The 20,000-nt window shown below is 49.7% G+C and overlaps 5 protein-coding genes across 21 annotated transcripts in view; 3 read left to right on the forward strand and 2 right to left on the reverse strand.

Annotated features, from left to right (window-relative positions):
* Positions 1-8,290, forward strand: part of slain2 (SLAIN motif family, member 2) — an 18,101-nt gene extending 9,811 nt beyond the window's left edge. Inside the window, exons 3-10 of one of the 8 annotated variants that reach the window (XM_077017549.1) lie at positions 976-1,137; positions 1,258-1,431; positions 2,512-2,880; positions 3,018-3,155; positions 4,228-4,311; positions 5,472-5,510; positions 6,119-6,326; positions 6,616-8,290. In XM_077017549.1, the coding sequence (XP_076873664.1) occupies positions 976-1,137; positions 1,258-1,431; positions 2,512-2,880; positions 3,018-3,155; positions 4,228-4,311; positions 5,472-5,510; positions 6,119-6,326; positions 6,616-6,682 (1,241 nt within the window). In that variant the 3' untranslated portion in view covers positions 6,683-8,290. Of the gene's footprint in view, positions 1-975; positions 1,138-1,257; positions 1,432-2,511; positions 2,881-3,017; positions 3,156-4,227; positions 4,312-5,045; positions 5,615-6,118; positions 6,327-6,615 lie in introns of those variants that run through there. The other 7 variants (XM_077017550.1, XM_077017551.1, XM_077017552.1 and 4 more) reach the window with 7 other exon arrangements.
* A 954-nt stretch (positions 8,291-9,244) lies between these two features.
* Positions 9,245-12,096, reverse strand: LOC143523225 (uncharacterized). Of its 2 annotated transcripts, none has more exons than XM_077017569.1 (3): positions 11,670-12,096; positions 10,284-10,627; positions 9,245-10,031 (listed from the first exon to the last, which is right to left on the reverse strand). In XM_077017569.1, exons 2-3 carry the CDS (start codon positions 10,615-10,617, stop codon positions 9,376-9,378), a joined length of 990 nt encoding a protein of 329 aa, XP_076873684.1. In that variant the 5' UTR covers positions 10,618-10,627; positions 11,670-12,096; the 3' UTR covers positions 9,245-9,375. The 2 variants fall into 2 exon arrangements, with proteins under 2 accessions (XP_076873684.1, XP_076873683.1); XM_077017568.1 differs by lacking the exon at positions 11,670-12,096 and adding an exon at positions 11,062-11,642.
* A 257-nt stretch (positions 12,097-12,353) lies between these two features.
* slc10a4 (solute carrier family 10 member 4) lies at positions 12,354-14,881 on the forward strand. Its single transcript, XM_077017567.1, has 3 exons — positions 12,354-12,913; positions 13,084-13,294; positions 14,300-14,881. Exons 1-3 carry the CDS (start codon positions 12,354-12,356, stop codon positions 14,834-14,836), a joined length of 1,308 nt encoding a protein of 435 aa, XP_076873682.1. The 3' UTR covers positions 14,837-14,881.
* Positions 14,882-16,025: 1,144 nt separating this feature from the next.
* Positions 16,026-17,544, forward strand: zar1 (zygote arrest 1). Its single transcript, XM_077017570.1, has 4 exons — positions 16,026-16,743; positions 16,819-16,911; positions 17,002-17,076; positions 17,155-17,544. Exons 1-4 carry the CDS (start codon positions 16,072-16,074, stop codon positions 17,296-17,298), a joined length of 984 nt encoding a protein of 327 aa, XP_076873685.1. The 5' UTR covers positions 16,026-16,071; the 3' UTR covers positions 17,299-17,544.
* A 1,037-nt stretch (positions 17,545-18,581) lies between these two features.
* LOC143523222 (protein furry homolog-like) overlaps positions 18,582-20,000 on the reverse strand; it is a 37,407-nt gene continuing 35,988 nt past the window's right edge. For all 9 annotated transcript variants that reach the window (XM_077017566.1, XM_077017564.1, XM_077017562.1 and 6 more), the window contains one exon: positions 18,582-19,990. In XM_077017566.1, the coding sequence (XP_076873681.1) occupies positions 19,702-19,990 (289 nt within the window). In that variant the 3' untranslated portion in view covers positions 18,582-19,701. The remainder of the gene's footprint in view (positions 19,991-20,000) is intronic.

Raw genomic sequence — 20,000 nt, forward strand, 5'->3', positions numbered from 1 at the left:
ACACCACACCCACACCGCGCTACACCACACCCACACCGCGCTACACCACACCCACACCGCGCTACACCACACCCACACCGCGCTACACCACACCCACACCGCGCTACACCACACCCACACCGCGCTACACCACACCCACACCGCGCTACACCACACCCACACCGCGCTACACCACACCCACACCGCGCTACACCACACCCACACCGCGCTACACCACACCCACACCGCGCTACACCACACCCACACCGCGCTACACCACACCCACACCTGTGCCACACCACACCCACACCTGTGCCACACCACACCCCCACCGCGCTACACCACACCCCCACCGCGCTACACCACACCCCCACCGCGCTACACCACACCCCCACCGCGCTACACCACACCCCCACCGCGCTACACCACACCCCCACCTGTGCCACACCACACCCCCACCTGTGCCACACCAACACTACAGAACATGACCCAGTCCAGAAGTGAAGGCCTGTACTGATCCCAACAAAAACAGCTTAATGCTGTTCTGTTATCTACTGAATGACTACATTGAGGCGGACACCGTGTGTGTGTGTGTGTGTGTGTGTGTGTGTGTGTGTGTGTGTGTGTGTGTGTGTGTGTGTGTGTTGAACAAGGCACTTGTGTGTGGAAGTTGGAGAGAAGTGATCTTTGTGCTGAGCTGAAGTGAATTAAGCATATTGTTAACTGCAGGGAGCAGAGGAGGTTTTTTATGGGGCTCTCTGAGCTCTACCAGTGTCATATGCTTCAATAGACTCAGGGAGCATGAACACAGCATCCTACACACACACACACACACACACACACACACACACACACACACTTGGTAGAGTGCAGATAGCCTGAATATTATTGTTGTTTGTTAATGCATGCTGTGTGTTGGAGGTGTGGTAATCTGGCAGGTCTGCATATCCCAGATAATAACCCCCCCCCCCCCCCTCCCTCCTGCCCCCCCTGCAGCTAATAAGAGGCGGAGTCTGTATGGCAGCAGCACTCAGGGCTACGGTGGCTCATATAGTCCATACGCGGCAGGCAGCCCCTACAGCAGCGGCTTCAACTCGCCCTCCTCCACCCCCTCCAGAGTGCCCATCGTCAGGCAGCTAGTTCTGCCTGGGAGCGGAGGTTAGTCCTGGCCCCGCCCCCACACTACCAGCCCCGCCCCCCCGCACTACCAACCCTGCCCTCGCATCACCTGTGTGTGTGTGTGTGTGTGTGTGTGTGTGTGTGTGTGTTTACCTGCAGGCTACCAGCGGGGCTCGTCAGAGCGGAACCCCCCCGCGGTGAGCCCCCAGTCGTCGGTGGACAGTGAGCTGAGCACGTCTGAGATGGATGAAGACTCGGTGGGATCGTCCACCACCACCTACAAGCTGAACGACGTGACGGACGTGCAGATACTCGCACGCATGCAGGAGGAGAGTGAGTCCCCCCGGATCTGTGCTCCGCTCATATGGTCTTCTCCAGTTATCTCTGTGCTCCGCTCATATGGTCTTCTCCAGTTACCTCTGTGCTCCGCTCATATGGTCTTCTCCAGTTATCTCTGTGCTCCGCTCATATGGTCTTCTCCAGTTACCTCTGTGCTCCGCTCATATGGTCTTCTCCAGTTATCTCTGTGCTCCGCTCATATGGTCTTCTCCAGTTATCTCTGTGCTCCGCTCATATGGTCTTCTCCAGTTGTCTCTGTGCTCCGCTCATATGGTCTTCTCCAGTTGTCTCTGTGCTCCGCTCATATGGTCTTCTCCAGTTGTCTCTGTGCTCCGCTCATATGGTCTTCTCCAGTTGTCTCTGTGCTCCGCTCATATGGTCTTCTCCAGTTATCTCTGTGCTCCGCTCATATGGTCTTCTCCAGTTATCTCTGTGCTCCGCTCATATGGTCTTCTCCAGTTATCTCTGTGCTCCGCTCATATGGTCTTCTCCAGTTATCTCTGTGCTCCGCTCATATGGTCTTCTCCAGTTGTCTCTGTGCTCCGCTCATATGGTCTTCTCCAGTTATCTCTGTGCTCCGCTCATATGGTCTTCTCCAGTTATCTCTGTGCTCTGCTCATATGGTCTTCTCCAGTTATCTCTGTGCTCCGCTCATATGGTCTTCTCCAGTTATCTCTGTGCTCCGCTCATATGGTCTTCTCCAGTTATCTCTGTGCTCCGCTCATGTGGTCTGGATGTGTTCATCATGGTGTGCGTTATGACTTGTATCATCTTCCTGCCAACGTAATGACTCGTGTGATGACTCATACAGAGTGGGTAATGTCGGTTAGACCCGGCTGTGATTGTGTGCTGTTATTCAACTAGTAAAACTTGATACAGTTTTGTTTTCAGAACTTTTGAATATGGTTTAACCGTTTCATGCACTATTATTCACGAATGGTGGCGAAATTTTCTCACTATTGAGTACTGATTTACATTACTCTATGTATTACGTTTCCCTGTTGCTTTCCAGTTACTCATTCTTTTAACACGCTCTCCTTTTCAACCCCCCCCCCCCCCCCCCCCCCCCTGCAGGTCTACGTCAGGACTACGCGGCCACCACGTCTCGTCGCAGCTCCGGCTCCTCCTGTCAGTCTCTGCGGCGAGGGACCCTCAGTGACCAGGAGCTGGACGCCCAGAGCCTGGAGGACGAGGAGGAGGCGGCGCTGCAGCAGGCTCCGCCCTTCGGCCAGCACGGCCCAGTAGCGGCCCGCTTCAGCCCCTCGCCCCGCCCCTCGCCCCGCCCCTCTCCCCGCCACTCTCCCCGCTCGCGCTCGCCCGCCCGCTCGCTGGAGTACGCCCGCGCCTCGCCCCAACCGCCAATCATCAGCCGCCTGCAGCAGCCCCGCCTCTCTCTGCAGGGCTCCGCCCACGAGCCCCATGCCAACGCCATCAAGAACGAAGGTGGGCGTGGCCAACGTCATAGTACTGACGGTCAGACAGGAAGTGCAAGAAGGACAGAAATCATGACACGTGTGTGTGTGTGTGTGTGTGTGTGTGTGTGTGTGTGTGTGTGTGTGTGTGTGTGTGTGCGCGTGCAGAGAAACTCCGGCGCAGTCTTCCCAACCTGACCCGCTCCAGTTCGGGCTCTGCTGCAGAACCCGTCAAAAACAGCCGCAGCTGTGAGTCCAACCTGCAGGTGCCAAATGGATCTCCCCGACATCAGAGTCAGTCAACTAGTGAGTACACACACACACACACACACACACACACACACACACACACACACACCATGTGGACCACTGTCTGTCAGGTACTGGAGACATCTACATGTTTTTCTGTCTGCAACTGTCTACACATGCACACACGCTCACACACACACACACACACACACACACACACACACACACCCACACACCCAAAACACACATAATTTTTCCCCTGCAAACGTCATGATGAATTCTGCAGTATTTATGTAATGAAGGAAAACTGTGGTTTACATTCTAATAGGACGTTCTGCTCTGAGGTTCTGGGGGGTTCTGTGGGTTTGCTCCTCACACTTCCTGTCAGTGGTTTGGCTGGAATGGGAATAACACTTCCTCTTCTCACACCTTCCTGCTGGAGGACCGACTCCACAAGTTCACGCTCCTTTAGCATGACTGCTGTGTCTGGGTGAGGCTCTCTGGCGTTGGTGGAGCTCTGGTGATTTACTGAGCAGCTACGCTGTGTTGCAGTGTGTGTTCAGTGAGCGTGTTGTCACAGTGAATGTGAACAAACGCACATGTGCATGATGGCATGAGAGGCTGACTGGTGGGAGGAGTCTCTCCTTCTCCTTTATTAGTCCTCCAAGCATGCCCTCCCTCGCTCTCTTTCTCCCTGGCTGAGGTCTCTCTCTCTCTCTCTCTCTCTCTCTCTCTCTCTCTCTCTCTCTCTCTCTCTCTCTCTCTCTCTCTCTCTCTCTCTCTCTCTCTCTCTCTCTCGGGTCCTCTCGGGTCGGCTGGTGCTGCCCTTGCGATGGCGCTTCCTCTCTGGGTCAGAGCGTTCCTTCGCCTTTGACGCCCTCTAGTGGCCTGTGTCTGGATAGCGGGGCTCTCTCTGTAGGCGGGGCATGGCTGGTCATCACAGTGGCCTTCTGTCTCATCCTCTCAGCTCCACTCTTCACAGCTGCCCTTCCTCTGTCTAACCTCGAGTCGTGCGCTGATCCTGGATCAGCGTGTCAGTCATGGTTACCAAATGTGCTTGGGTGGGTCAGAAGTAAGCGCTGATTTCTGACCAGCCCGTGTGGGACTGTGACACCCGCTTGTCTCCCAGCAGCGCAGCACCACAGGCTCACCGGGCCGACGCGGGCCTCTCCGAAGCCCAAAGAGCAGCTGCAGAACCCCACGTCTCTACGAGGTAACGCACACAGCCAGACCCCAGTTGTGCTCGACGCTGACCCCTAGTGGCCATCGCGGTTTGGCCTCAAATAATTGGGAGTTTATTTAATTGTAGAATTGGAATAAAAAATAAATAAATTCCCTCTTATTATTGTTTTTTACTCATTTGGTTCTTTAATTCATTTGGAAGCGTTATGTTTACAGTGAGAATTTTTTTGCAAAAACGTTTGGTGAAGAGGGAGGCAATGAGGTGATTATACAACATATACAACATTTAACTGGGTACTTGCGCGTTGGGTGACTGTATAGCTTTGTGTTTGCTAAAAGACGTGGGCTAGCGTGACGCGGGCTAGCGTGAGCCTTTGTCATAGTGTGGCTCTAAAATCGTGCTGCTCTGTGTACAGTACGTTCGCCACCGCTGAATCTGTTTATTCCGAGACTGCAGTGCTATGAGCTCACTGCACATCGTCAGCCGTTTCACCACCGGCCGTGGTGGTGTTTGTGTGTGTGTGTGTGTCTGTGTGAGGGAGAGTGAAACATGCTCACAGTATGACATTGTGAGTTTGCTGTAAGAATGCACTGGAGAAGTCCACAACCATATGTTGTCGAGGTTGTCTATGGGGTCGTGACCCCATATGCTGAGTTGATATCTGTGCTCCAGGGCTGACCTGCATGTGTAGATCACATTTGTGATGTAGCCTTCAAGTTTTCCTGTGCGAACCACTGAAACGTTCGTCTGTGCTCTCCGAACAGTTCTGGAGTCTCGGGAGCTTTTCTGAACAGAACCCAGAACCAACCCGCTCAGCCGGAGCTCTTACTGGATGATGTCGTTTCATGTTCCGTCTTCCACATCATACCATGACATGCTGTCAGTCCTGTGACGTGCCAGGTGTAAATGTGTATACACGCATGTGGAGATCAGATTGTTGGCTCAGCCCGACTCTGGTGATGAAGGCTGGATGAACTGTTCACCCCCCCTAACATGACGTGATTGGTATAGCTCACTCACTTAACCTTCAGCTGAGCAGATGGTATAGTCCAGTCCAGCCAGGAAGTATTCGGTTCTCCACATCCATGTCCACTCACCACGCCAGGCCATGCACGTTAGCGTCACTCCAGGCCAGTGGGGTATGTGTACGAATGCATTTCAACCCCAGCCTCTCCTGTCTCTGTCTTCAGTTCACCTCTCGTGTTGCTTTGGAGACGAGGGAGATTTCAGTGAGTATTCACTCAGGATGCTGCTGGTTTTTTGTATGGTGATGTTCTCCTTTTTTGAGTGTGTTTGTGCGTGTGTTGGTTTGCCACTAGAGGGCGTAGGAGCTGCAGTCTGCACTCTTACTGAGGATGTTTGGACATGTGCGGTAGTTTAACTCCACCCATCGAGATCATTGCAGCCTGCCCACCGATTCTTTGCATTCATTGTTTATTGATTCATTGTGTGTTTATATTTATTTGTTGTTTTGTGATTTTATATGCTTGTTAAAAAACTGGTGTGATCTGTGACTGTGAACGTGAACTGTTGTCTGTGTGCTGTACATACACTGGCCAATTCCGTTGTGCTGTGGAGTTGATGGACAGGAGGTGTGTGTGTGTGTGTGTGTGTGTGTGTGTGTGTGTGTGTGTGTGTGTGTGTGTGTGTGTCCATCTCATTCTGGTTTGTGTTTGTTTATTCATACATTGTCATTCCTGAGGTTTTCATATGTATGTTTTTGGAATGCTGAATCACTCATGTTATTAAATGTATTTTCAGACCGCCGTTTTTCCTCTGAACTTTTCTTTTTTCGTCTTCCTATCTTAATCTTCCCCCTGTCTCTCCTCTTCCTCAGTCCCCTCCAGCAGTAAGTTGCGGACTCCCGCCGCCCCTTCTCCCCTGGCCCTACGGCAGCCTGTGAAGGCCATGTCTAATCCTGCGTCAGGAACGGCCACGCCCACCCGCACTCTAGCCCCGCCCCGCAGCGGTCTGCCACGCCCCAGCGGCTCTGCAGGCGGGGCTTTACCCGTGCCTCGCAGTAAACTGGCTCAGCCAGTGCGCAGGTACACACACACACACACACACACACACACACACACACACACGGCCTCAACCACACCACTGTGTTCCACATATTAGTATGTATGCGTATAGTCATGTGAACAGGAGAGGGTTTCATGTCAGGTAATTGAGTGCTGTAATCCAGAGTGAAGACTACATACAGATTTAAAATGCTTTTATTTGTTATTTATTTTAGAATTTGAATCCCATTATCGTGTGTGTGTGTGTGTGTGTGTGTGTGTGTGTGTGTGTGTGTGTGTGTGTGTGTGTGTGTGTGTGTGTGACCTCTAGGTCTCTGCCAGCTCCACGCACCTACGGTGGAATCAGAGATGAGAGCTGGAGAGAAGGCTGCTACTGAGCACGCTCAGAAGTCTGCACAGACGGATAGTCCAACCTGGCACTTTACCCACAGTTCTAAACCACACACCCATGTGCAAGAGAGTGGGACAGTTGTATGGCTGGCCAGAGATCAGAGAATGCCAAAGAAACCAACTGAGATCTACTCATTCTGCCACCAGAGGGCACTCTCACCAACCAAACACAGACCAGATGAGGCCTGCAGCTCCTTGCCTGACTGCGTGCTCCATGATTGGCTCTCTGAGCTGAACCTGTGCTCCAACACTTTACTGCTCCACCCTGCTCCAGCTGGAAGAGGAGACCCTTGTCTTTTGTTACGTGTGTTTGCTCTGTATTGGGCTTGTTGCAATCCTGTGAGAGAGGAATGTTGCTCTGAAGTTTTGTAATGGCTGTCTGTAATGTTTAGCTTTGACACTTAAAAAATATATATTATTGTCTGTATGGTGGCCTAGAATTGGATCCATTACTTTCTGCCAGAAGAGCTTTTCAAACCTATGTGACAATTATTTATTTAGGAATAATTATTTAAAAACAACGTTCATCACAGTATTTTGTTTGGTTAAGCATTTTTTTAGTTTGGGATGTTGATGTCAAACCTCAACTAGCTACATTTCCAAAGCATTTTTAATGGATTCATAAAGGTGATTGGATATATTTCAGAAGGTTTTATCACTGTGTTTCATGTAAGAACCAAGATATACAAACCAGGGTTGATATGATTTAATCCAGAGGATCATTAATCAGCGAGACCTTTTGAAATTGTATCTATAATGTGTTCTTTTTACTGGGAGTTGGACTATGGCAGACCATTAGATGTTAAACAATAATTGTTGAATTTGGTCAAATTTCCTCGTGCATATTGAATTCTGTGGAGTACATTGAACCCATCAGTGTGAGTGGCTGAGGGGGTAGTGTGGTAGCTTTATTAGACTGCGTCTAACGAGCCGCTGTCTAATGAACAGCTCCAGAAGTCTAATGAACACCTCCTCCCAAGGAATCAACGTCACATGGTTGTCTCCGTCACACATCTATTTCAAAACCCAGTTTGCCCAGTTTAAGAAAAGCCTGTCGGACTTGGGAGTGGTGAGGGGAGTGTGTGTGTGTGCGTGCGCGCGCGCGTGTGACTGTGATGGAGCCATTTTGTGTGGGCGAACCACAATGCCACCTCACATGCATGGTGATGACATCAGCACAGTACTGCGTCAGACTTCGAAAGTGCGTTTTAAATATGAGTGCCTATAATTTATTCAGTCAAGCTTTTGCTTTAATAACTCATTTTCTGAATTTTGTTTTGTGCCAAGATTTGCTTTGCCAATTGATGCTTCAGGGGTTTGCACTTCCTGCTGGCATTTCGGCTAATGTATTATTATTACTATTGTTATTTGGTTTTGTAGTTGCTTTAATAACATTTATATTTGCCTTTTTGGAACAAAATGTATAAACATTAATATTTATGAATGAGTGCTCTGGTGTAATAAGAGGCTTATTTATTGAGGTGACGAGCCTCCAGAGGGGGCGGTGAGTGTCCTCCACCCAACGGGGGTGCTGTGTTTAGGGGAACCCTGGAGCTGGTATAGGCCAATGCACACTTGTGCCACTCCATTTTGTTGACATTTTGTTAAAACAAACAAAAAAAAAACTTTTATATTCCACAAATATGATGCTCAGTTTCCCCTGTGTTAACTCACATTTCAAATAAAATGTCTTAAAAAGGTGTCTGAGTTGGTGGATGAGTGGCTGCTCCTCGTTCTGAGGCTGCACAGCAGAGCTAAAGATGAACTACTAGCAATCGTGGTCAGCATCCACTCTGAGTTACAGCGATACATCACATGTTCAGTAGTCTAGTTCCTCAAAGTGACAGCGATGAATCATGCATTCAGTAGTCTAGTTCTTCAGTAGTGACAGTGATAAGTGACATTCAGTAGTCTAGTTCCTCAGTAGTGACAGTGATAAGTGACTTTCAGTAGTCTAGTTCCTCAGTAGTGACAGTGATAAGTGACTTTCAGTAGTCTAGTTCCTCAGTAGTGACAGTGATAAGTGATATTCAGTAGTCTAGTTCCTCAGTAGTGACAGTGATAAGTCACGTTCAGTAGTCTAGTTCCTCAGTAGTGACAGTGATAAGTGACATTCAGTAGTCTAGTTCCTCAGTAGTGACAGTGATAAGTGACATTCAGTAGTCTAGTTCCTCAGTAGTGACAGTGATAAGTCACATTCAGTAGTCTAGTTCCTCAGTAGTGACAGTGATAAGTGACATTCAGTAGTCTAGTTCCTCAGTAGTGACAGTGATAAGTCACGTTCAGTAATCTAGTTCCTCAAACATAAATGTTCTGCATTTGCTACATCACATCATGTAAAATCTGGAATCTGCTTCTAAAGCCTCTCAAACTCAAAAAGTCTTTGGTCTTTCTGCCCTGGGTATAAGGGTGTGTGTGAGAGCCCCCACTTCAACCTTCACTCTGAACAAACCCGAATCAGCTCATCAAATCTTTTCATACTTAAAAAAATATCAAATATCCAGAGTCTTCAGTTAATCAGTTTTATTGTGTATTTTTTAGTGTAATAACATGAATTATTCATTCTTCTCTCTCTCCCTGTTGCACTGGTTCCTCTCACCACTCATCACTCTCTCCTCTTCCAGCATGAGTTGCTCCCTTCCCTGTCACTCATCCTTCATCCTCCTCCTCTCTTCTCCTCTCATTGGGCCGGGACCGGACTCAGCTCGGCGCTGGTGAGCTGGGAGATGACCCGGCCCTTCAGGGCCTCAGGAGAGACGCAGGTGGGCTCGGACCTGTCGCTCTGGCCGCACAGCCACTTCCACAGGGGCACCAGCGCAGCGTCGCAGTGCCAGGGGTTGGAGCTGAGGTCCACCCAGACCATCCCCTCCGCCAGGGTGCCCGAGGCCAGGGAGCCCAGCTTGTTCTCAGACAGGTCCACGTAGTGCAGGCGGGCCAGCCCGTGGAACACCGCGGCTGGGAGCGATTCCAGCTGGTTCTTCTGCAGGAACAGGTGAGTTAGGTTAGCATTGCCACTGAAGGCCTTGGCATCCAAGGCCTGGAGTTTGTTCTCGTCCAGGTAAAGTCTCTCCAAAGCAGGGAGGGAATGGAAGGAATCGGCTGGCAGCTCCTCCAGGTGGTTCTGGGACAGGTGTAGAATCTCCAGGCGGGTCAACCTCTGGAGCAGAGCTGACGGGCCTTTACTCAACTTGTTCCCTGACAGGTCCAGCCAGGTGAGGTTGCTGGTTCTGGGAAGCCAGTCAGCGCTGACGTTGGTGAGCAGGTTGTCCTTAAGCACCAAGGTAAGTAAGGGAGCATGATGGAACACCTGAGGAGGGAGCGTCTGGAACAGGTTTCCTGACAGAAACAAAACATGATAAAGAGGTCCTGGGAAACACAAGACGATAAAAACAAACGCGAATGACATCTGCAGGTCCCCTGAGATTGAGTTGGCTTGTTTATCTTCAACACACTGACCCAAGACTCACGGTGTGCAAGTATACTCATGTAAGATCTAAGGAGTATATACACACATTCATCTGTGAGGCTACACACACACACACACACACACACACAGCTTTGACGACCATGCACACACAAGTCACTCACCTGTGAGGTCTATGGTGTGGAGGTGCTGCAGACCAACAAGCAGGTGTGCAGGCAAGCTGCTCAGTCTGTTTCCTGGTAGGTGGAGCTCCTGCAGGAGGGGCGTGGCTCTCAGGTCATAGGCGGTGATGTTGTCCAAGCTGGTGAACTGAATGGTCAGAGAGGTGGTGCTACCTGGCAGACTGTCACTAGGGTAACGCGAGAGCGAGACGTCGGGACACACAACCTCCGTGGTGTCGATGCCAACGTGGCAGGTGCATCGCTTTGGGCACGAGAAGGCGCCATAGCAACTGAAACAGAGAACCACGCCGAGCACAAGGAGAGACAGAGAGTCCATCTTGACGACACTGTCGTAAATAAGACAAGACATTTCATCGTCAACATAACGGAAAATATAACTCACAAAAGTCATTTAAAGATCGACACATTCGATATAACACTAGCTATATTTCGATTGCTCACACAAAAATCCGTCTGTCAGCAAACTGTATTTGACGTTGTGTAATCTGACGGTAGCTACATTTATTTGACCTAAGGAAAATCATATCTGCTTGTGTAAATAATATTTACCGTATGCTTCGGGCAATATAAGTTTGAAAGAAAAGATGAGAAATACTTAGATATTATAAATCTTATCTTAATAGCACACGCCTGCATCTCGTATCTATCGCATACATAGGCCCACTGAAGGAAATTTACGACTTTTAGTCAGATTATAGCCATACCATTTATATACAAATTAGAAGCAATAACACTAAAATAATACAAGGGAAAACATTACCTTTTACGCGATATCTCACATTCACCCTAATGTCTCCCAGCTTCTCGCTTATTTTTAAAATAGCGAGATTTAACACTTGACTTCAGTCGTGGTGTGTGCAGTACAAGTCATGGGGACACTGAGTAAATAACACCGGCCAACACTTACACACACCGGGGGAGAGATCTGCGTGTCTAGGGAGGGGCACTATACGTTATATGGAGTTTAAAAAACATGATCCTGATCAAATAACAATTTGTTCACAACGATTGACAAGTAATTCAGAATTTTTGAAAAAGAAAATTTTATGCACCACATATTCAAGTGCACAAACTTCAAGTTTTCGCAATAGTCTGCAGTGTCTGGATCGATAACTGTAAATCATTCACACAAGTGTTTCTAGGGTACCACAGACTTTGCACAGTGTCGCAAATTCAGTCTGTTATTTCCATACGTTTGTTCCATTCATTCCAAACGTTTCTTGGTAAAACTTAAACTAGCGTGCACTGCACTTTATAAAGGACTCCCGTTTTGCGATGTCTATACTCTGACATTATATTTCTAAAACGTATCAAAGGTAGCTTTTCCCCATCAACCCTAAGGCTACATCACGGCGCTATAACACCCACCTGCGAAAAGGCGATAGTATCCCATTCACTTCAGACGAGTGGTCTTGAAACACGACATTCAAAAATCACAGAGACATTTCTTACGATAGTTTCATTTAAATAACGCCCGAAATAATAGTCTTTAACAGTGAACGTAGGTGGCGGTTTAAAGAATAAAAAGTATTTATTTTAATGTCAGACAATTCAATCGCAGGTCATGGTGTCCTCAAGCGAATTTCCACGAACAACAGGTGATCGATTCTGGGTTTATTCTGACTATATAATTCACTCCAGAATGGTGCGTATCTTCACACCTGCGTGTTCTCCAGCGGTCAGTAGTTGCAGCAGGAATGTCCGCGCGCACAAACAGCGCGCGGGCTTTTTCAAATACGTTTCCATGCACGCGCGCAAGCGGTCTGGAAAACGAGCAACATGTGAGCATCTTTGAGCAACTTCTTTTCGCTTTTCTCTTACGCGTCTCAGTCGGTGAGCCAATCCGCGAGCCTGAGGTCTTTAATTGCTCTGCGCTGACGCGCGCGACAAACCAGCCCCGGTGCGCGCGCCCCTGCTGAAATGTCCCGTGTCCAGTCACTGGTGACAAAAAGAAGATGACCACGCGCCTCTAGGGGACGGCACTGCTGAAGGCGGACTGTAAGTCTTTACGCGGACTCTTTGAAGACATCCTATCGGTCCCGGAGAGACGCGATGGAAACCCTCCGCGTGCCGAGCACCCACGCGCCCATCGCCGCGCTCACGCGGATACTGAACCTCACGAGGGATGCCACCAACGTGTCCACGGTCCAGGAGAGCTTTAAGGAGCACCTCGGCTTGACTGGCTTCCATATCACGGACGTCCCGGTGTCTTCTGTCGTCAGTACGTTCAGGACTGTCCTGACACCCGCGGGCTTGTTGTCGGGTCACCTCCCGCGGACGGAGCGACCCGCGCAACTGGTGCCGGCGTTCTGGGACTCGCCTCTGAGCCACGGGATCAACGTGTTCGTGGGACTCGTGTTGTGCTTCACCATGGTGGGCCTCGGGTGCACGGTGGAGGTCAGTCAGCTGGGCGACCACATCCGCAGGCCCATCGGCTTCCTGCTGGCAGCGATCTGCCAGTTCGCCATCATGCCCCTGGTCGCGTTCCTGCACGCCCTGGCCTTCTCTCTGGACGACGTAGCGGCCATCGCGGTGCTGCTGTGCGGGTGCTGCCCCGGGGGCAACCTGTCCAACATCATGTCGTTACTAGTCAACGGGGACATGAACCTCAGGTATCCAATACATTAAATCCTAAAACTTTCATACTTCATTCTCATTCAATTGACGTTGCACAAAGCACGCTAAACTCTGCAGCTAAATGTAAAGTGTAAAATAATATTTTTTGTCACTACCCGTTGTGCATTCGAGTGTTAATGCGGCTGTTGTGTGTATTCACCTGCAGTGTTGTTATGACCATCTCATCCACCCTCCTGGCGCTCGTCTTCATGCCGCTGTGTCTGTGGATGTACAGTCGCGCCTGGATCAACACGCCCGTGGTAAACCTGCTCCCGTTCGGCGCCATCATCCTCACTCTCTTCGGCACGCTTATTCCCATCGGCATCGGGGTCGCGCTGAGGTACCGATACACTCGGGCGGCTGACATCGTGCTGAAGGTAAGAGAAAGTTCCCAGTGAAGACAAAATCACCACTATAGACTTCAAAATGACCACTATGATTAGTTTATGCCCACGCGGTGTATATGGGAGGAAACTGCGAGTGTCATTAATCAAAATTAGGATTACATCTCATTTAGTGTGTGTTCCCGGGATTTATTTATTTTTCCACGAATTATAAATTACATTAACTTCATTCCTGAGATACGATTTAAGTGAGGACACTAAGTGAGGAAGAGCCCTCTGTGTTTGCTCACAGTTCAGACATGTTTGCATTTCATTGGATAGTGCTTAAAACATCCCTGCATGAGAACAACCGTGGTCCAGCTCAGACGTGTAGAGTCAGTTCTGGAGTGTGTCCAGTTCTCCACAACAGGAAAGATTCTGTGTAAAATTAGTCCAATTAAAACCGGACCTTTCTTCTAAAAAAAAGTGTAAAGATATGAGCAAACCTGATGAAGTCAAACCAAAGCGTCAAGCAGGGGGCCGAGAGGGAAGCCACCCTCTTACACGACTAAAGCAGATCCTTCTTTTCAGTTAGGCTTATCTAACAGCAGCTCGACGAGAGCTGTATGGTGAAGGAGAGATAGAGAGAGGGAGAGAAAGAAAGGAGGGGGTGGAGTGATAAAGGAAGGCGTGTGTGTCTCCTGCAGGGTAATGTGCATTAAGGGGACATGGCCAAGCCACACAGTCACTCTGCTCCTTCCTACAGTGATTAATGGCACCACGCGTGCTTTGGTATTACGTATTGCACTCTGTCATTTCATCAGTTTGTGTATAAATCTGTCACGTATGCTTTTGCCATTTTTATGATCAAAATCCGCATTTCCTGCACTACAGCTTTTTCAATGGTCATTTGAAAAAGTGGTTTTCTGCTATTTTTAGTTTGTGCTGGTAGTAATAATACCAAAAATATTTGTGCAGGATTCTTCAAAGCACTGTGACTAACCTAAATTACACACAGTCATTAGCCAGCATTTCTCAGATCTCCCTTCTGTCCACCAGGTGTCGCTGTGGTCACTGCTCGTCACGTTGGTGATGCTGTTCATCATGACAAGCACCATGCTGGGGCCCGAGCTGCTGGCCACCGTCCCCGCCTCAGTCTACCTGGTCGCCGTGTTGATGCCCATGGCGGGCTACGCGGCCGGCTACGGCGTCGCCCGTCTCTTCGACCTGAATCCCGCCAGCTGCCGTACCGTCTCCATGGAGACGGGCTGCCAGAACGTGCAGCTGTGCACGGCCATCCTGAACCTGGCCTTCCCGCCGCAGCTGGTGGGCAGCATGCACATGTTCCCGCTGCTGTACGCGCTCTTCCAGTCGGCGGAGGCCGGCGTCTTCATCCTCGCCTACCGCACCTACCGGCGGGAGGTGCTGAATAAGCAGGAACCCTCCGGCGGCGCGGACGACACCAACCTCACGTACAAAACGCTGTGGGAGGAGGACGTGGCGTTCGACACGGCCTACGGAGCCACGGCGTCGTTCGAGCCCAACGCCAACGCCCCGGAGACGCGCGAGGCGGAGGGGAGCCCTACACCCGTGTAGGGGAGCACGCGGAACACATCTAATTATGACATCACACAGTACTCCAGCATCACCACGGCAATGAGTAGTGAATAAAGTTTCAGTACATTTTCAGTGCATCACAAGTTGGTGATGTCTGGCAGACACAGACTCTGAGACTCCTGGACACTCTTGTCATTCCACGGACAAAACAAACAACCTCACATCAGATCCTGAAAGTCACTATGCTAGAGTGAAACTACTGAACTGAAAAGTGGAATCTCTTCAGTGTAGAACTGCCTAGAAGTGTAGGGTTCATGTTACATTTCAATGGGGGACGGGGTGGTGTCCAGCTCACACCACCCACACCAACACACTAAAGGAGCGGTGTGAACAGAACGTACACCCCCACCAACACACATCACCTCCTCCCCACACACCAAATACTAATATGAAACTGGTTACACCATCACCTCTTCCAAATGTAGAATATCAGAAATCAAAGTTAGTATTAAAATAAATATAAAGATTAACATTGTATTCACTAAACCGGGCATATATTCACCGTACTCACTTAATGTTAAAGAGAGACAGACCCCAGAAGGCCTTCTTTGAAAATTAATATATTATCTTGAATAATAGATCACCATGACGCCTCAATCAGTCTCTATGTGATTTTAAATCATCTATACTTAAATGGCGTGTGGTGACGAGCCATCCCCCCATTCACAGTCAGGCTGGAAGTGTTTTTCCTGTAACCGAGGACACGCCCCTTTATTCATAAGCGCCTTTATCCAAAATAAATCAGCGCTGTATCAAGATGTTTGAGTTAAAATTGTACATGATAACCGCTACTTCGTTTGGTGTACTTGAATGCTATGAATATTTAGAGCAGCTTAAAGATGATGTTTTATGGTTTCAAAGTGAAGCAGCTGTAAGTATTGTAGAAACCAACCAGTTAAGAGTATCTAAATGAGATTAATTCTGGATCTAATATAACAATCGAAAAGCATCTCTCTATCCATAAAGCAAATGTGAAATATTTATTTATAAATATAATATAAATGAATATAAATTCACATGGGAAAGGTATGAATAAACGTAATGGCAAACATGGCTTGTTTATGTAAATGTGCAGTTTGTTCTCGTGGTCAATTACGTTTGTGCGTGCATGCTTAATTGGATAAAACTACACACCTGATTCCAATTAAAGGACCTCGCGTGCCCACTGCCTACTTAACTTGCTACCGACGGGTTGCTCAGTCGGCTAAGCGAAAATGGCTACATATGGCGACGAGTCACTCGACAACTATCTTTATTCAACCTATAACCCTTATTCCTACAGGTGTCCGAAGCCCAAGGGCTGGCGACAGAAAAACTATGTGACCGTTTATGGTGACGGTGAGAACTACTTTGAGAATTACCACCGCGCGCAGCTGAAGTCCATCCTGTCTCAAATAAACCCGAACCTGACACCCCGGCTGCGCAAGGCCAACACCAAGGACATCGGAGTGCAGGTGAACCCGAGGACCGACGCTTCGGTCCAGTGCTCGCTCGGGCCGCGCACTCTCCTGGCCCGGAAGCGAGACACGCTGCGCAAGAGAAGACAGGACGCGGAACCCCCCGGGAGCCCAGTCGCCGCCGGAGTTCGGTTTCCACGCACACAGGCCGTGTATTCACCCATCGCTAACCGGGCCCTGTCGTCCTTCCTCGAGGATGACCCAGTGGACAAGGAGCGCACGCCCAGCGTGGAGGAGGCGGGGAGTCCGGGGACACCAGAGGACCAGGCCGTCATGGAGAAGGACGAGCGAGACACGGAGGAGCCCAACGACAAGCCTGGACCCGGGGAGAACGACGGAGAAAACGAACAGATGGAGGATGATCAACGAAAGGGCGATTCTGAGAGAAGTGGACAAACCCCCAAGTCCAAGGGCAGAGTTCGGTTCCAGGTGAGACGTTTGTTGTGTACTGACTAGTGGACTCTGCTTGTACCGTGCGCTAACTCGCACCTGTTGGCCCAACAGTTCTTGGAGCAGAAATACGGCTACTACCACTGCAGGGAGTGTAACCTTCGCTGGGAGAGCGCGTACGTGTGGTGTGTGCAGGGCACCAGCAAGGTATCCGCGCGCTGCGTCACGCGCTCCGCGTCACACTCGCTCCGTCATACTCTTACTACTGCACGTGCTAGAACGTGACGTTGCTTGCAGGTCTACTTCAAGCAGTTCTGCAGGACGTGTCAGAAGCCGTTCAACCCCTACCGTGTAGAGGACATCACCTGTCAGGTAACCCGCCTCTGGTCTCCCCCCCCATTATCCATGAGTGAATTGGGGGGGGTTTCTTACCGAATCTACCACTTCTAGAGCTGCAAGAAGGCACGGTGCAGCTGCCCGGGAACGGCGCGTCACGTGGACCCAAAACGGCCTCACCGACAAGATCTGTGCGGCCGCTGCAAAGGCAAACGGCTCTCCTGCGACAGCACGTTCAGCTTCAAGTACATAATCTAGCACCGTGTCCTTGCTACGGTTCGTGCGCTGCGGATATTCCCATTGCCTAGGCGAGGATCCGGGTCGTGCGCGCTCTGGCCCTGACGCAGTGTCTGGGTTGGGGTGTTCCGTAAAGGCCGGTCTGAACAGAGGCTTGGCCTGCTTCCCTAACCCGTATTTATTTATTTTTTTGTTCTTGTTTGACCAATAGTTGCAGGAACCACTTTTGGGAGGGGAAATGAATTAAAATGGCAATTAAGAGCAAAACCGCAGTCTTTGTCCTAATTGATAAAGCTGGTTTGGAAACGGTGGAGAAAACTGGTTTAGAGGAATGCATGTCCTCATTATGTTCAGTTTAACGTGCTCTACAAAGAGTGCATTGCACTATGGTTGGGCCTTTGTAGTGAGGGTGGCCAAGTTTCCCAGCAGCCCCTGCACTGGAGCGGTGTGATTCCAACACTCCTGTACTGCTTCCATGTTCATGCAGGTCTTCACCCTCGTCTTCAAAGGCATGTAGCTTCTACACTCCAGCTATTACTGCACACAACGGAGCTTTACTACACTGCCCATGTAACTGTAACATGTGTTGATCTGGCTGGTCTGTTATAATGAAACCCTGTCTGAGCTGGCGGTGAATGTTGCTGGTATGACTGGTGTTCAGGTACCACATGATCAAATTGCATAAGGGTTCCAGCCCAAGGCTGCAAAGGTTGATTGTGAAAACAGGGGAGGAGTCACTTCTGATTAGGCTTTTATTTAAAGGGGTGATGACAGGAAAAACAAACAGAAAAATGTTGAGGGGGTAGACACATGGGATAATGCACCCCAACAATGATTTTCTCCAGGTAAATATCCATATATCCTTTAAGCACAGCATCCAAAATGTACCAGACAAGCAACAAAGTTCTGTGAGGGAATGAGTACAGTGATTGTTAAATCCTTCTCTGTTAAATGGATCAGGCACGGCCCGTCTGGGGCCTGCAGAAGAGCCAAGCGCAGTGCAGCAGAGGCAAATGTTCAATCAGTGCAAGCCCCTCAAGCTGGGGGGTGGGGCCACCACAGAGCCAACATGGCTGACCACTGGCCCTAGTTTCCTCCCTTGCCAGGGGGGAGCTTGGCCTCCACAGAGGACTGTGAGCCAACATGATCACAGTGGAGATAAAGGAATGCACGGGGCAAAGACGAGAGCATCAGGGGGTGAGAGCTCGGCCCCCGTCCTCTGCTCCCTGCGACGCTCGCTGGGTAAAAGAGACACTTAGATGGAGGTGTGGGGTAACGATGGACGCTCATTAAAGACTCAGAGCTGGAGGGTTTTTTTTTTTTTTTTAGTTTTAGCTTCATACTCTATTCTGGTTGAACAGTGCATTACACAAATGTACAAGGGAAAAATACTGCTTTTACACTATACATTTTTCTAAAATATATACAGAGTACAATAAGTTATTGATATTTCCATACCGAGTTGCAGCCAGATTGCACTCCAAGTGTGCAGTGTGATGTGCTAATGTGTGTGAGGGAGAGAGAATGTGTGCACAGAAATCAGTGCACGTACAACGCACGTGCAGACGCACTCCCATGTGTTGTCACACACTAATGCATGAGTCTATGGTTGTCTACAGGCAGCTACTTATTTGGTTACAGAGTAAGTGTTAGAGCAACCCAGTAAAAGCTACAGTCTGCCCCAGTGCAGGGCAATAAAGTTACCCAAGATACCCCTCTCTTTATACAGAGTCTGAGCCAAGGCCTCAACTTGCAATTATACATTAAATATCCTAACATTTACAACCTAGAATTGTTAGCTCTAATAAAAATACATTTCTCCAAAAATATGTCTCGCAGTGCTCCTCTTGTTCAAGCATGCTTTTGAAACCTTTGTTTGGTTCTTTTGTGTACTTATTGTTTTGTGTTTAATGAGTAAAATGTGGTTGAAGTCCCTGTATTAATGTGCCAATTCGCATATTATGGATGCACCATTTCTGCAGTTACATCACTCAACAAAACACAGCTCGCCACCCCCCGGATCCTAGCAGAGCAGAAATTAACCATGGGTCACTTTCAGGACACCCTAGAGGTCGCAGGATTTTCCCTGCCAAAAAGCATCCAGTTTGATCCATGATCGCGGGGCCGGTGTCCTTCCTCCGAACTGTCCCTGGCCGCAGGGGCTTGGTCCATTAACACGGCCCTCCATAGCGTTGCCTCTGCGATGCGTTATGTCAGAGGATGACAGCAGGGAGAAGGAAACAGGGCAAGAAAAGGAATTTGTGAACAGTTTTTTCTTTTTTCCTTAAAGTGAGTATGATCCTCACATACGTCCTTTAGCCCTTTAAGGTAAAGTTTGCACATCTGCCCCGGGCCGCACCACAACCCCCCCCCACCTCCCACCCCAAGTCCTCGTCCCAGCCCAAGCCCAGACTGTCCTGAGAGTCACAGCCCCGTGCTGAGGACTGTGCTGTGGGTGTCGATCTGGGTCTGGGTGGTGGGCGTGGGGCTGGGGGCGTGGCCCGGGGGTGGAGCCTGGGCTCTGTGCAGGGCCTCGCGGATCTGCAGGTTGAGCTCCATGAGGCGAGCGCTGGCCTGGGACAGGTCCCGGCTGGGCCCCACCACGGCCAGGCAGCCCGTCTGGCCCAGTGTCTGGTGCCGGAAGTAAATGTGCAGCAGGGTGTGCACGGCGTCGTCTGTCTCACTGCCGAATATATCGCTGGGCCACAAGCACCTGAAAAGAA

Source organism: Brachyhypopomus gauderio, chromosome 9 (assembly GCF_052324685.1).
Source record: "Brachyhypopomus gauderio isolate BG-103 chromosome 9, BGAUD_0.2, whole genome shotgun sequence".
Classification (NCBI taxonomy): Eukaryota; Metazoa; Chordata; class Actinopteri; order Gymnotiformes; family Hypopomidae; genus Brachyhypopomus; species Brachyhypopomus gauderio.

Bases quoted from the DNA above. Each gene is read 5' to 3' on its own strand.
- LOC143523225 (XM_077017569.1), bottom strand. From the start codon at position 10,617: ATGGACTCTCTGTCTCTCCTTGTGCTCGGCGTGGTTCTCTGTTTCAGT. The intron at 10,032-10,283 runs GTGAGTGACTTG...TGTTTCTGTCAG, and splicing joins CCACACCATAGACCTCACAG to GAAACCTGTTCCAGACGCTC.
- slc10a4 (XM_077017567.1), top strand. From the start codon at position 12,354: ATGGAAACCCTCCGCGTGCCGAGCACCCACGCGCCCATCGCCGCGCTC. The intron at 12,914-13,083 runs GTATCCAATACA...ATTCACCTGCAG, and splicing joins AACGGGGACATGAACCTCAG to TGTTGTTATGACCATCTCAT. The intron at 13,295-14,299 runs GTAAGAGAAAGT...TCTGTCCACCAG, and splicing joins CGGCTGACATCGTGCTGAAG to GTGTCGCTGTGGTCACTGCT.
- zar1 (XM_077017570.1), top strand. From the start codon at position 16,072: ATGGCTACATATGGCGACGAGTCACTCGACAACTATCTTTATTCAACC. The intron at 16,744-16,818 runs GTGAGACGTTTG...TTGGCCCAACAG, and splicing joins AGGGCAGAGTTCGGTTCCAG to TTCTTGGAGCAGAAATACGG. The intron at 16,912-17,001 runs GTATCCGCGCGC...CGTTGCTTGCAG, and splicing joins GTGTGCAGGGCACCAGCAAG to GTCTACTTCAAGCAGTTCTG.